At 33.8% G+C, this 14,816-nt stretch overlaps 1 protein-coding gene across 5 annotated transcripts in view; it reads left to right on the top strand.

Annotated features, from left to right (window-relative positions):
* Positions 1–409: 409 nt before the first annotated feature.
* LOC146993939 (uncharacterized) overlaps positions 410–14,816 on the top strand; it is a 29,917-nt gene continuing 15,510 nt past the window's right edge. For 3 of the 5 annotated variants that reach the window (XR_015043934.1, XR_015043936.1, XR_015043935.1), the window contains exon 1: positions 410–3,920. Coding sequence is in view for 2 of the 5 variants with exons in the window: in XM_085826653.1 (XP_085682779.1) it covers positions 3,860–3,920 (61 nt within the window). In the remaining 3 variants the exon portion in view is untranslated. The remainder of the gene's footprint in view (positions 3,921–14,816) is intronic. The other 2 variants (XM_085826653.1, XM_085826654.1) reach the window with 1 other exon arrangement.

Here is a 14,816-nt window from a genome sequence, read left to right on the forward strand (position 1 = left end):
CTTTTTGATTATGTTTTTACCGTGGTCTTAGCAGTTATGCCATCATGTGTTCTGTTCAACAAGATTTATTTAGTGCAAACAATACTACGAAAAAATATTGAAAAATACCTTGTTTTACAATATTTATTTCCCTTAATTAACTTAAATATCGTTTTTCATTTTCTAATGCTTTGCTTTACGAAAAGAATTTAATGTTTACAATTATTTTCAGCATTCGTACGAATTCTGTGCATAAAATAAACATTTTCTTTAACTAAATACTTAATCGGAAAGTATATATCCGGTATTTCCGGTGTATCTACCACATGTAAAATGATCATTTTGCTTTAGTTTACATTTTTTCCATTACCAAAATCATGTAGCAGACGCGTCGGCCGATGCATCTTGTCTCCCGGGTGATGTCACTGCCAGCAACCAATGGCACGCTTTTTCCGTTCCTGGCCTAACCTTTAGACGCTTGTATCGACCGTTCACCCTTATTTAGTGGCTAGTATCTTATTTGCATCCTTTATGCTAATTTTTTTTTCTGTCTTTCAGCTCCCAGATCCAAAATTTATGTAAGGCTTATTACATGTTTATTATGATTTTTGTTTTCTCTCATTTTTGCTGTAGAGACTATCTGGTTACTTCTTATCACATCATTCCAAGCCACCAAATGTTCTACAAGGGGTAAGGCCTAGGCACCCTGGTGTCTCAAACACCGTTCCACTGGAGGCCGATATGATGACTTGCTTAACACGTAATTACGTAAATATTCTTCAGCAGAATTCGTATTTCTGTATAATGTGACAAATTGATTTTTACTGAAGTGTGTTCTTGGAAATCAAGCCAAGCTTATGCAATACAGGAGATAAGTATCATGAACAATATGTATTAATATTTTGATCAAGATAATTACATGCACGGAAGCCATTGAAAATAATTGTGCAATATCCAGAAGTAGTTTGGGGTGAAATTCAGTCAACTACCCTATTTTGTATCTATGCAGATCATAAATATCATCCCGATTTATGTAACAAGCATATCGTTCCTAGTATTAAGAAGAACCTTGCTGTCTAAATGTATGCATCCCAGCTTTTGAAAGAAGCAATATGTAATAATAGCTTATGGATACCCATGCAAAGGACAGATTTCATGTGTGTGAGGAATTTAATCCGTCATTCACATAAAAGTGTAGTTTAAACGAGTATTTGCTTAACACAAGTGAGAAGCATCAAGGTGTGAAGTCTCTTTTCACTTAATTCGATCAAAAATCATCATCATTCATCAAAAATCAAGTCATTGAAACGAAAAGTTCATTTAAACATGCGTATGCGTATTACCACGGAGAAACCTTACTTGTGTAAAGTATGTTAGAAATAATTTAATTGAAAAACTGATTTAAATATTCACGTATATCTTCACATGTGAGAGAAACCTTATATGTGTGAAGTATGTAAGACGACATTTAGTGTAATATATAATTTAAGCAATCTATGCTTATTCACACAGGGCAGAAACCTTATATATGTTAAGTGTATATAGCAAAATGCTTAATCTAAAGGGTAATTTAAACAAGCGTATTCACACAAGAGAGAAACCTTATGTGTGTGAAGCATGTAACAAGTCATTTAATCAAAAATGTCATTTTGACAATCATATGCGTATTCACACCAGAGAGAAACCATATGTGTGTGAAGTATGTAAGAAATCATTTAGACAAAAAGGGAATTTAATACCGCATATGCGTATTCACACAGGAGAGAAACCTTATATGTGTGAAGTATGTAAGAAGTCGTTTAGTGAAAAGGATATTTTAAAAAAGCATATGCTTACTCACACAGGTGAGAAACCTTATATGTGTGAAATATGTAAGAAATCATTTAATCAAAAAACGCGTTTACACAATCACATGCGTATTCACACAGGAGAGAAACCTTACATGTGTGAAGTATGTAAGAAATGCTTTAATCAAAAACATAATTTAAACCTGCATATGCATACTTGCGCAGGAGAGAAACCTTATACGTGTGAAGTATGTAACAAGGCGTTTAGTCTGAAGTGTAGTTTAAACAAGCATATGCATATTCACGCAGGTGCGCATTTACACATGCATATGCATATTCACACAAGAGAGAAACCTTATACGTGTGAAGTATGTAAGAAGACATTTAGAGAAAACTATGATTTAAAAAAGCATATGCGTATTCACACTGGTGAGAAACCTTATATGTGTGAAGTATGCAAGAAATCATTTAATCAAAAAAGTAATTTAAACACGCATATGCGTATTCACACTGGTGAGAAGCCTTATGTGTGTGAAGTATGTAAAAAATCATTTAGGGAAAAATATTATTTAATCAACCATATGCATATTCACACAGGAGAGAAACCTTATATATGTGAAGTATGTAAGAAATCATTTAGTCTAAAAAATTTTTTAAACAGCCATATGCATATTCACAGAAAGAAACCTTATATGTGTGAACTATGTAAGAAGGTGTTTAGTGTAAAGGATATTTTAAATAAGCATATGCTTATTCACACAAAGAGACCTCACATGTGTGAAGTATGTAAGAAGTCATTTATTAGAAAGGGGAGTTTAAGCAAACATATATGTATTCACACAAAAGAGAAACCTTATATGTGTGAAGATGTGCAGTGTAAAGCGTAATTTATACAATGATATGTGTATTCACACAGGAGAGCAACTTTACAACGTTTGAAGTATGTAAGAAGATGTTTAGTGAAAAATGTAGTTTAAACAAGAACAAGCTTATTCACACTGGTGGAAAACCTTATATGTGTGAAGTATGTAAGAAGATGTTTAGTGTTAAGGATAGTTTAAATAAGCATATGTCTATTCGCACAGTAGAGAAACCTTATAGTATGTGTGAAGTATGTAAGAAGTCATTTAATGAAAAAGCTTATTTAAGAGCCGTATGCACACTCACACATGAGAAACCGTGTATAAGTGGAATCCATTCAATCAAAAAATTCATTAAAACATGTATACACATATGGACAGAGGAGATAAACTTCATGTGCTTATTCACACTGGAGAGAAAATCTCTGTGTATGTGATACATAAAATATTCATTCAGTTTCATAAAAAGGATTTAAATATGGATATAAACATAAGAGACATATTTTGAGTTACATATCTAAGAAGCCATTTAGAGCGATGAAGAAAGTGTGTCTGTTATCTACACAGAAGAGAAACCTCCAGTGTTTTGAATGTATGTTAGAAACAACTTTTACTTACATTTTCAGTAAGTACTCATCTGTGCAGCTAGAAAGCTTCATTTGAGGTCAAGTATGGATTTTTCTCACTAGTTGACAGAATTTAGAGAGGCAAATTTGTGTAGCATGAAGCCTGTTAGTGAACCTGTCGGAGAAACATTAATTCTCATTTGATGATAATAAATGATAAACCATGTATTTGTTTCCACAAGATGAAATATTTTTCAAGGTACTTTGACGTAAATAAATGTTTAGTGTTTATATCTGCTGCATAATGAAATGTGGATATGAACTTCAAAAACTAAAATTCTAAAAGGTGGCTAAATGTTTTGTCCAATATGTATGCTGCTGTAAATTATATGTGTTTTCTATTAAACTCAACTGTTTTTGAATTTCATGCAGTTACAAATTACTGTGCCATTACAGACAGAAATATTATTATAGTTGCCTGTCATGAAAAATGTATTAGGTAATTCCACTCGCCCTGAACAAATACTGAATACCATGCCTATCCCATTCCAGTTTGAAATGTGTCAGTATATAAAATTTGCAAAATCAGTGCAGTGTTCCATAGCAATGTCAGAAAGACGAAATGAAAACTATAACATTTTCAGTCAAATCTTGGATGTATTAAATTATGCAATCCCAGGTGTGTACTGGATATAAGAAGAAATTTTGGAAACATCATTTCTCTGCAAGTAAGAAATCTATGTGTAATTGATATTTATTTTGAAAATGTTTTCATGTACTAGTGAACGAAAGCTAAAATAATTCATTTTTATTTTCTTCTATCATATTAGAAGACAAAATTATTTTCCATTTTGGGATTGAAAGAATATTTTGGCTCTGAAAAATAAAATAATAAATACTATAAAGCACATAGTTTAGAAAAATAAATAAGTTAATAAATGCCATATTCAGTAGCTTTTTTGCTAGGTGATTCGGAAGGTATGAAAGTTTTGGAAACACTGAGCAAAAGCGAAAATGTTGTTGTAATTATTAGTCCAAATCAGCTTTGTCTCTCTGAAGGACTATTGTATTCATTTTGTGATTTTGCATTGGTTCACTATAAATATCTGTTTTACTTTTCACCCAAATGTTAAGAGTCCTGCATTACATTTTAGGAAATTAAATAATAGAAAATCTCCATAAATGTATGTATATTTCTCACATTGTGATAAAACAATGGTACGTAGAGCCATCAAAGTGAATCTTCGGATTATGGTAACATGGCGATTTTTTCGTGACCAACCCTGCTACAGCAACCTGCTAGGTTTTTTTTTTTTTTGGACGGCATTTTGTTTTCACAAAGTAAATGCATTTTTTTTTTTTTTTAAACTCTACATTTTTTCCAGCAATTGGCTAGGCGTTTGCAGGAAACTTTATACTGGAAATTTTATGGAACAAAAGTGCTTAATCATGACGAAGATTAGGTGCGAAATTGGGAGAAAGAGCAAAATCGCTCACTGCTTCGCACGTTTTTAAGTATTGCACATACGCGGTATCCATGTACACATCGACCTATTTTCATTTTAAAAAAATATCTCAGAATTGCACAAAAATGGCATTCCGCACACTCTTGATATTATCCATGTACACATCGACCTATTTTCACTTAAAATGTCAAAGAAAACTGACAAAAATCTGGCTAATCTTTTGAATATGGTAACAGGTAGTTTGGCAACATTTTGGAGGCGATAAAGGTTACTACCTAGGACTTTGGGAATAATGTGAGAAGTACTCAGTTCCGATTACGCATTATTTTGTGTGAGGGAAATGAGAGATCATGAGATATGTCATGTGACATTAATGGACGAATTGTAGTTCTTTAATCGAAAAAGGTGGTGAAAAAAAAAAAAAAAAATTGGAAAAAATATCTGTAGTAGTATATTATTTTGTATTAAGCTTCAATTTGTGTTGTGTGAAAGAGTGTTGATTAATTTTTGGATTGCATGGCACTATCTGAAGTGAATTCTAAATTTTTAATGCGTTTATCTGATAATTCAAAAGAATTCGTTGAATGTGAGTGTAGGATTAATTGTGGATAAGTATGAATGTCCAACATGTGGGAATGAAATGAGATTGTGTGAAAGGAAGGATATTACAGATAAGTTTAAATGGCGGTGAAAGAAATCTGGTGAAAATGGACATTTTGTGAAATGGAGTGTAAGGAAGGGTACGTGGTTTGCTGAAAGTCGTTTGAGTATGGGTGAAATTTTATTAATTTCTTATTATTGGGTGAATAGACTGCCAGTTGACTACTGGATTTCGGATTTAGAAATTAGCAGTAGTACTGCAGCCAGTTGGAATTCTTTCTGTAGGGAAGTGTGCGTGGAATTTTGCGAGAATGGGTATGCTTGGAGGTATGAATGTTGTTGAAATTGATGAAAGTAAGTTTGGGAAGCACAAGTATCAGAGAGGTAGGAGAGTGGAAGGAAAATGGGTGTTTGGTGCGATTGAAAGGAGTAGTAATGAGTGTTTTTTTTAAGGTTGTGCGAGATAGAAGTAGAGATTGCTTATTAAGTTTTATTAAACAGTATATTCTACCTGGTACAATAATCATATCTGATTGCTGGAAATCATATGCATGTTTGGAGGATGAAGGTTTTTAACATCTTGCTAAGTATCATTTTAAAGATCCTGAAACAGGCGCACATACGAATACAGTAGAGGGCACGTGGATTGCTATAAAAAGCACCATTCCGAAGCATTATGATAAAGAGAATTTTACTTTTTATTTAGTGGAGGAAGTATTGAGGAAAAATTTGCAGAAAAAATCTTTCAATAATTTTATTGAATCGATTAGAAAAGTGTATCCGCCACGTAATCAAGATTCTGAAGAAGATTAGGTAAGTTAGTATTTTTAATTATTTGAGGATATTATTTTTATGCATTGTTCTAAATGTAAAGAGTAAATAAAGTAATATGGTATTATTGGAAAATTGTTATTAGCAATGATTTAGTTTAAAGTAATTAGGATTGTAAGCTAATTTATTAATTTAATGTATGTGCTAATTTATATTTTAAGTAGTGTTTTTTAATTTAATTATATTTTAATTAAATGATAGTTATTTTGTGAATTATATGTTTGTAGGAATTTGGTATACGTTTCAGTGGAAGTAAACGTGCATGGAAATAATTTAAGTATTTGACACTAAGTATTTGCAACCATTTTTAATGTTTGCATTATGAATTTGTTGGTGATGTTTATAATAGATAATTTAGAGGTAAAAGTTGTTGAATATTTTATGTATTTTATACGTGCAAATGTTCATCCTTGGAAAGTGTATATACTTTTTTGTCATCAGGTAATTTCATATATGTCTTTTTTACCAGATTTAAAGATTCACAAAATTTTCATGCATTTTCGTGAAATTTTTTAATTTATGAGAAAAAAGCAGTGTACATGGATATAGTGAAGAGTGTGCTCAATGCCATTTTTGTGCAATTCTGGGATATTTTTTTTAAGTAAAATTAAGTCGACGTGTACATGGTTTAGTTATATTTTAATTAAATGATAGTTATTTTGTGAATTTTATGTTTGTAGCAATTTGGTATATGTTTCAGTTGAAGTAAACGTGCATGGAAATAATTTAAATATTTGACACTAAGTATTTGTAACCATTTTTAATGTTTGCGGTATAAATTCGTTGGTGACATTTATAATACAGTGTACGTCCAGAAAGTAAGTTCCGTTTGGTAATAAAAGTAAATTGTGTACAGCTACAGAAAAGCTATTTATTGCACAAAATTCAACAACTCTTAAACTACTTTTCCACATAACTACCGAAATATTGCAGGCATTTGTCATAGCGTGGCACAAGTTTTTGTATACCTTCTTCATAGAAATTTGCCGCCTGTGTCTTCAACCAGTTGGAAACAATTTCTTTCAGCTCGTCGTCATTGTTCAAGTGTTGACCGCCAAGGAAAGACTTAAGATGTAAGAACAGATGAAAGTTGCTAGGAGCGAGGTCAGGGCTGTACGGAGGATGGTCAAACACGTCCCATCCAAATCCCTGTAGGACGTTTTTCGTCACATTTGCAGTGTGTGGTCGTGCGTTGTCGTGAAGAAAAACAACAACTTTTGACAGCAATCCTCAGCACTTATTCTGTATTGCGCGGCGCAATTTCTGAAGTGTCTCGCAATAAGCATCTGCTCTGATTGTTTGACCACGCGGTAAGAAATCAATGAGTAAGATGCCTTTTCAGTCCCAGAACACTGTGCACATCATTTTTCGAGGTGTCAAGATTTGCTTCGGCTTAACCTTTGCTGGGGATGAAGTGTGCCTCCATTCCATTGATTGCCGCTTACTTTCAGGGGTGTCTTAAGAAACCCAAGTTTCATCTCCTGTGACTATCTGTGTCAGAAATTCTTCGCCGCTTTCAGCATAACGGGTCAAAAACTGAAGTGCACTACCCATGTGTTTTGTTTTGTGTTGCTCAGTAAGAATCTTTGGTACCCAACGTGAGCAAAGTTTACGAAATTTCAGTTTTTCAGTAACAATTTCATGCATTAGTGATCGTGAAATTTGGGGAAATTCCATGGCGAGAGCACTAATTGTAAACCTTCGGTTTTCATGGATCTTATCATCAATCGCGTGAACCAGTTCTTCTGTAACCAAAGATGGATGCCCACTTCGTTCTTCATCGTGCACATCACTACGTCCATCATTGAACTTTCAGACCCATCTTCTCACCATTGAATCACTCATCGCTTTTGGTCCGAAATATCGCAAATTGGCCGATAAATTGCGCTAGGTTTCACTTTCCTCGCATTCAGAAAACAAATCACAGATCTGATTTCGCAAGCGGCGGGATTTTCATTCATTACCGACATTGTAAACAAGCACAAGAAAGCGTATGTGACTGACAGCGATCTCCAAATGGCGCGCGTTTCTTCTCCTTGATACAGAGCGTCTACTGCGCATGTGCGAAACTGCGATCGCAGAGCTGCAGCGGAGATAAATTGAAACGGAACTTACTTTCTGGACGTGCCTCGTATAATAGATAATTTAGAGGTAAAAGTTTTTGGATATTTTATTTATTTTATACGTGGAAATGTTTACCGAGTTTAAAGATTCACCAAATTTTCCTGCATTTTCGTGAAAATTTTTGTAATTTATGAGAAAATTGCAGTGTAGATGGATAAAGTTAAGACTGTGTGCAATGCCATTTTTGTGCAATTCTGGGATTTTTTTTAAGTAAAAATAAGTCAACGTGTACATGGTTTCTGTTTATGTGCAATTCTGAAAAACGCGGCAAGGAGTTTGTGATTCTGCACTTTTTCCCAATTTTGCAGTTAATACATAGGTAAGTTGAAAAATAAGTTTTCCCTGTCGACAGAGTTGTGTATGAAAGTAAAAAAATAGACTAAGACATTAAAGATATGACATACCTTTATTTTATTATTCTCGTACGAGTACATTGAGACATTTGTCATATCGCTTGATAAGCTTCAAAAACTCCTCCAAGAAAAATTCACGCTTTGCATATGGAAGAAGCGTTGAACGGCTATGGGCGAAAGGCGACACAGCAGGAAAGTGCGCAAGTTACCAATACACCATTGGTAGAGGTTGCTGCAAATGAAGCAGATGGTGCTGTTGCAGTGCCTGCGCAAAGCGGAGACCAGCCTCTCATTTGAGCCCCGGTATGTATAAAGAGAAGGTGCGCTTTGAATTTGTGGGCAAAGGAGGAAGTGAGAGCGGTTATCCGCTATGAATGGGCACGTGGAGTATCAGGAACAGAAATTCATAACCACCTCGTGGAAGTCTATGGGCCAGGTGTGATGTCGAAGCATATGATGCGGAGATGGTGTCGCACATTCAGTGATGGACGTCAGCAAGTGGAGGACATACCGAGAGCTGGACGGATGCGCAGGGCTACTACAGATGCAAATGTCAGGAAGGTAGATGACATGATTAGAGCGAACTGGTGTATCACCGTCGATGAAGTAGCGGAAGAACTTGGAATCTCACATGAGCGAGCTCAAAACATCATCCACGACATTCTTCGATACAGAAAAAAGTCAGCACGATGGATGCCCCGACAATTGACCTCGACACACAAGGAACAATGCATGGGGGTCAGCCTGGAACATCTTGTGCATTACCATGAAGATAGCAATGACTTTCTGTTTCGGATTGTGACGGGGAAGGAAACGTAGGTCCACCATTTCACACCAGAATCTAAGGCCGCATCTATGGAGTGGAAACATCCGTCATCACCTGTCCGAAAGAAGTTCAAGACAACTCCCTCTGCAGAAAAAGTGCTCCTCACAGTTTTCTGGGACGCCCAAGGAGTTTTGTTGCTAGACTTTTTGGAGGTTGGAACCATCAATGCTACGAGCTACTGTGACACCCTGTCGAAATTGAAAGAGGCGATTTGGAAAAAGCGGCCTGGCCTTCTCACATCTGGCGTTCTGCTGTTGGATGACAATGCTAGACCACATTCGGCGACGGCAACGCAAAACCATATTGCAACTCTTGGTTGGGAGCGCCTACACCATCTGCCATACAGTCCTGATCTTGCACCAAGCGACTTCCATCTGTTTCCGGCTTTGAAGAAAAATCTCGGGGGGAAGGTGCTTTGGAAGCAATACTGAAGTGAAACAAGCCGTTCAACGCTTCTTCCATATGCAAAGCCCTGATTTTTTCGTGGAGGGCTTTTTGAAGCTTATCAAGCGATATGACAAATGTCTCAATGTACTTGGTACCTATGTGGAAAAATAAAGGTATGTCATATCTTTAATGTCTCATTCTATATTTTAACTTTCATACACAACTCTGACCACAGTCGACAGAGGAAACTTATTTTTCAACTTACCCTCGTATTTGTCATGATTAAGCAGTTTTGTTCCATAAAATTTCTAGCATGAGTGTAATTCGGATAGCAGGTTGTTGGAAAAAGTGTTCAGTAAATAAAAAGAAAAGAAACATGTCTTTACTTCGTGAAGACAAAATGGCGGCGAAAAAAACATAGAGGGTTACTGTAGCAGAGTTGGTCACCAAATTTTCGCCAAGTTACCATAATCCAAAGATCAACCAAAAATCCAGTTCTTCTTACTCTTGTAAAAAGCACCAAACAAATAAGTGGGTGATTCTGTACTTAGCAGCGAAATGGTTTCTAAGTCCTTGTTAGCTAAAATCACGATCGGAATTTTCCGGAAAATGTCACATGACATGTCTCATGATCTCTCATTTCTCTCAGACAAAATAATCTGTCATTCGAACTGCGTACTTCTCAGATTATCGCTAAAGTTCTACCTAATAACCTTTATTGCCTTACCAAAATATCACGAAACTACCTGTTACCATATTTCAAAGATTAGCCCCATCAAATTTTGAATGATGTAATCCTACTGCGAATATAAGCATCTGGAAGCCCAAATTTGAATTTGTTTTATTATCAATTTTAAATTTTTAAGACTTGAGCGAATTTTTGATTAACAAACTCGGGGATTTAAAAGCAAGCAATGGCAACATTGTACAGAAAAAACATTTTGATCTCCAGCGCACGAGACTCTGTATCGGAAATTCTAAAGATATACTCAATTTAAAACTATTTTGCGATATTGTTCTTGAACTAAATTTTATGGTTTAAGTGCGAAGAACGTGATAGTTAATAAATAAAGGTAACAGACAAAATGTGAAAAAAACAAACCGGTGTTTTGGACATAATTTAAAGTCTGAAACCTTTCAGACTAAAGTGCAGAATCGACCACTTATTTGTTTGGTACTTTTAACAAGAGTAAGAAGAATTGGATTTTTGTCAATTTTCTTTGACTTTTTAAGTGAAAATAGTTCGACATGGATAACGTCAAGAGTGTGTACAATGCCATTTTTGTGCAATTCTGGGATGTTTTAAGGTGAAAATAGGTGGACGTGTACATGGATACCAAGTATGTGCAATTCTTAAAAATGTGCCAAGCAGTGGGCAATTCTGCACTTTCTCCCTTTTTAGATTACTGTTTTGTTACTCTGAAATAAAATTGCCTATTCTTCTTTGTTTTGAGATTAGTTTCATTTCTCTTCTCTTCTTTCTCTCTTATTCCTTTTTGGCGCAGTAAATTAAAAGTTTTGATAACCTTGTTGTTTATGGTAACCCTAAATACTGAGCTGAAAAACGTGCCGCCCTTTCTGTCCACATAACTTTAACGAATTTGGTAGGTATCAGAGCTTTGATGACAAGAGGGATAAATTGCATGTTTTTCTTAAAATTACTTTCGTGTTAGGAAAGCACAACATTTAAAATATTTTTTAAAAAGCCAAAATTTGATAATTAAAACTGATGCTTTTAATATTAATCACATGAGTCTTGACATTTTTTCATATGTCAACTCTGCTATTATAAACTCCATCACCCCCAAAGGAAAAAAACACATTTTTAGTAGCATGATGTAAACTCGTGGCGTTTCTATTGCTAAGGAACCACATGCAAATTTAGACTTCTTAGATGTTTCTTAAAATGGGCAATGATCAAAATTGCCATGGTCTAAAAATATTTTTTTGCCTCATTTCTTAAATTAGAACTATAGGGATGTGTGCATGAATTCATAGACCAAAATCAGGTTTCCTTATTGCTTTTATAACATTTTTATAATTTGTCTGAAAACATAATATGTCTATAAAAAATATAATTTTGCTTAGATTATGGAATATATTGCTTATAATTTCAGTTCTCAAATTTGTAAATCTCACAATCTAATAGCTGTATATGAATAACCTTCACTGATTATTACTTGTGTTAATAGTATGTTTACATAACAATCGACTTTTTATTTTAAATTTTATGCAAATTTTCTACATTACTTAAACATTTAATCTAACAGAAATCTGAATTTTTTGTAATAAAAATTCTATAATAAAAGTAAGAGAACAAATTTATATGTAAAAATTTGACTACGTGGCAGGCACTTAGATATTGATTTCAATGTCTTTAAATGTAATTATAAAGTTAAGATATACTTTTTTTCTATTATAAAATTTAGATGTACAGAACGGAAGGCATACTTTGTGCTTATGACTCAGTCAACCACTTGTGGCAAGATAACTTATGATAACAATTAAGTTCAAATTTAAAATTTAAACTCAATTAAATTTGTAGCCAATTTTAAAAATTAGAACTATAGGGATGTGTGCATGAATTCATAGACCAAAATCAGGTTTCCTTATTGCTTTTAAAACATTTTTATAATTTGTCTGAAAATATAATCTCTACATATAATAAAAGAAAGAGTCTGTCTGTGTGTATCTTTCGTTCGCACTGTGCATAAGCTAATAGACCCACAGCTAGGAAATTTGGAACGTAGGTTCATCTAGACAAGAGCCAGTGCACCTCGAAGCGATTTTTTTCGAATTTTTTATTTTTTTTATTTTATGTTTTGTGACGAAATTGCGTCATTTTGAGACAATGGGCTATCCGTGATTCAATTCACCTATAGATGGCGCTTTCACACATTAGTATGGCGGATAAAACTCAATATTTTTATTTGTGATCGGACTTCGTACATTCAAAAATGGAGTTTCTTAGCTCTTTCAAAATGTTTATTTTGTTCAAGGAGGCGTAAATTCTCGCTGTGTTACTGAAGCAGAGAGAATTTTAAAAAGCTATCATTTGGTAATGCACAGAATTTTACTTGAAATCCAGTGTACAAGTTTTGGCTTTCTATTTAAGGATAAGTTCTATAGCCTCCTGATCGCATGAAATCGAAGGGCATTTCCTTGTTCAGAAAGGACAAATAAAAATTTTTAAAAAAAATTGGAAGCACTTCCGCAGAGAACCCGGTAATTGTAAACATCGCCAATTTTGGCGATAATAGTTCTAACTTGGTAACCCTTCGGATTTATCTCATTCGCTTGTTCGAAGTTTGCAACCATTCCTCTTGCGTTTATTTTGTTGAATTAAGACTGTCGGTTTTCGCATTTGCAGATTTATTCTTCTCTTATTTATTATTATTATTATTTTATTATTATTTTTTTTTTAACGGATAGATAGAAATATTTTCGTAGAATGCGGGTTCTCGGTTCGGGATGAAAGGAGGGGGGAATGCTTATTTTTAACACGGCTGTTCATGTTGTGTTCTTAATTATTAACAGCTCTAACCATGAGGTTTCCAAAGTCTAAAATAATTTGTTTTCGTGACCGCAAAATTGTGCATGTGCATTTTAAATAATTAAGTAATGCTTTTATTTTTATTATTGGTTATTGTCAACTAAAATTATGAGAATAAAGCAATTTTTATGGCGTAAAATTTTAACAAGATAATATATTGTTAATGCTTTTCTAACAATAACCTCTCAGAGGATAGCAGGTGTGGCATAAATAGATGATTAAATTGAAATAAAAAAATATTGATTATCTAAGATGACAGAATAGTTTGATGCATCACCATGGTCATCAAAATTAGCAAACTGCTGCTGGTGTAAGGAATATATTGTTTTCTGTGTTAACTGGAATTTAAGACAAATTTTTTTTCGTATATCACGTTTAACCGGTTAATTTCAGTATATTAATACTAATTTATATTTTTTAAAAGAATTTTTATTTTTGTTATAAATGCTTATACATTGTCTTATGCTTAATAATATATTCTTTTCTATGCTAACTTGAATTTAATACAAATTTATTTTTGTATATCACGTTTAACCCTTTAATTTTACATCTACATGCATATTATCTGTGAATTTTTACTACCACATGCTTACTATATTGTTTTATCTGCTATCTTGAATTTACATGCACTAAAAATCACGTTTACAAAATATCACGTTTACTGCTCGGCTCATTGTCGGTGAACCGCGAGCTTGGCGAGTAAGAATACAACGGCGCCAACGGGTTCTTTCCCGAAGCGCCAACGGGTTCTCTGCGGATGAAAACCCAAAAAATTCTTTTTCATGTAAAGGAGGAACTGCTGGCTGTTGTAGGAAATTGTGTCGCTGTTTTATAGTATTGTGACAGGTAGCTGATTTTAACATTCACTGATTGTAAACAAATGATTTAATATGTGTTTTACTTGGGATTTCCAGAAAATTTGTGCAGTCAAAAGTGTTTTTTTTTTCCCATAAAAATGATATTGAATCATTATATGTATACTAAAAATATATTGATCTATTATATGCATCTATTGTATTTATTATACACATGATAGCACTAATAATCAGGTGCAATTTTGAGAATATCAACAAGCAAAGCACTTAAAAATGAAAAAAAGAGACTTGTTATAGAACTATTAATATTCTGTATATATTATAGAAAATACATGCAATGAATAATACCATGACCAAACATTGCAAAAAAAAAAAAAAAAAAAAAAAAGCATATTATGTATTACCTACCTCAGTACTTGAGAAAGCAATCCTGGCATATAACATGTAGTTTTGATTACATGATATTACAAGCATTTTCTTTAGATTTGTCCTGCAAGTGGTTTAAACAACTCAATACTAGTAGTTTAATCTCAGCTCAAATCCTGGTGAATAACCTGGCTGTGCAGTTTTTATTTTTTTGCATGTGTTTTGTGAATAGGAACCAGTTTCCCCTATAAAGTTCTTCATAAAGGCATTCTTCTTCAGGCTGATAACCAATGTGCTTAGCCA

The sequence above is a fragment of the Stegodyphus dumicola genome, chromosome 11 (genome assembly GCF_044657685.1).
Source record: "Stegodyphus dumicola isolate Sdum_Otavi_A_Nest chromosome 11, ASM4465768v1".
NCBI classification, from domain to species: Eukaryota; Metazoa; Arthropoda; class Arachnida; order Araneae; family Eresidae; genus Stegodyphus; species Stegodyphus dumicola.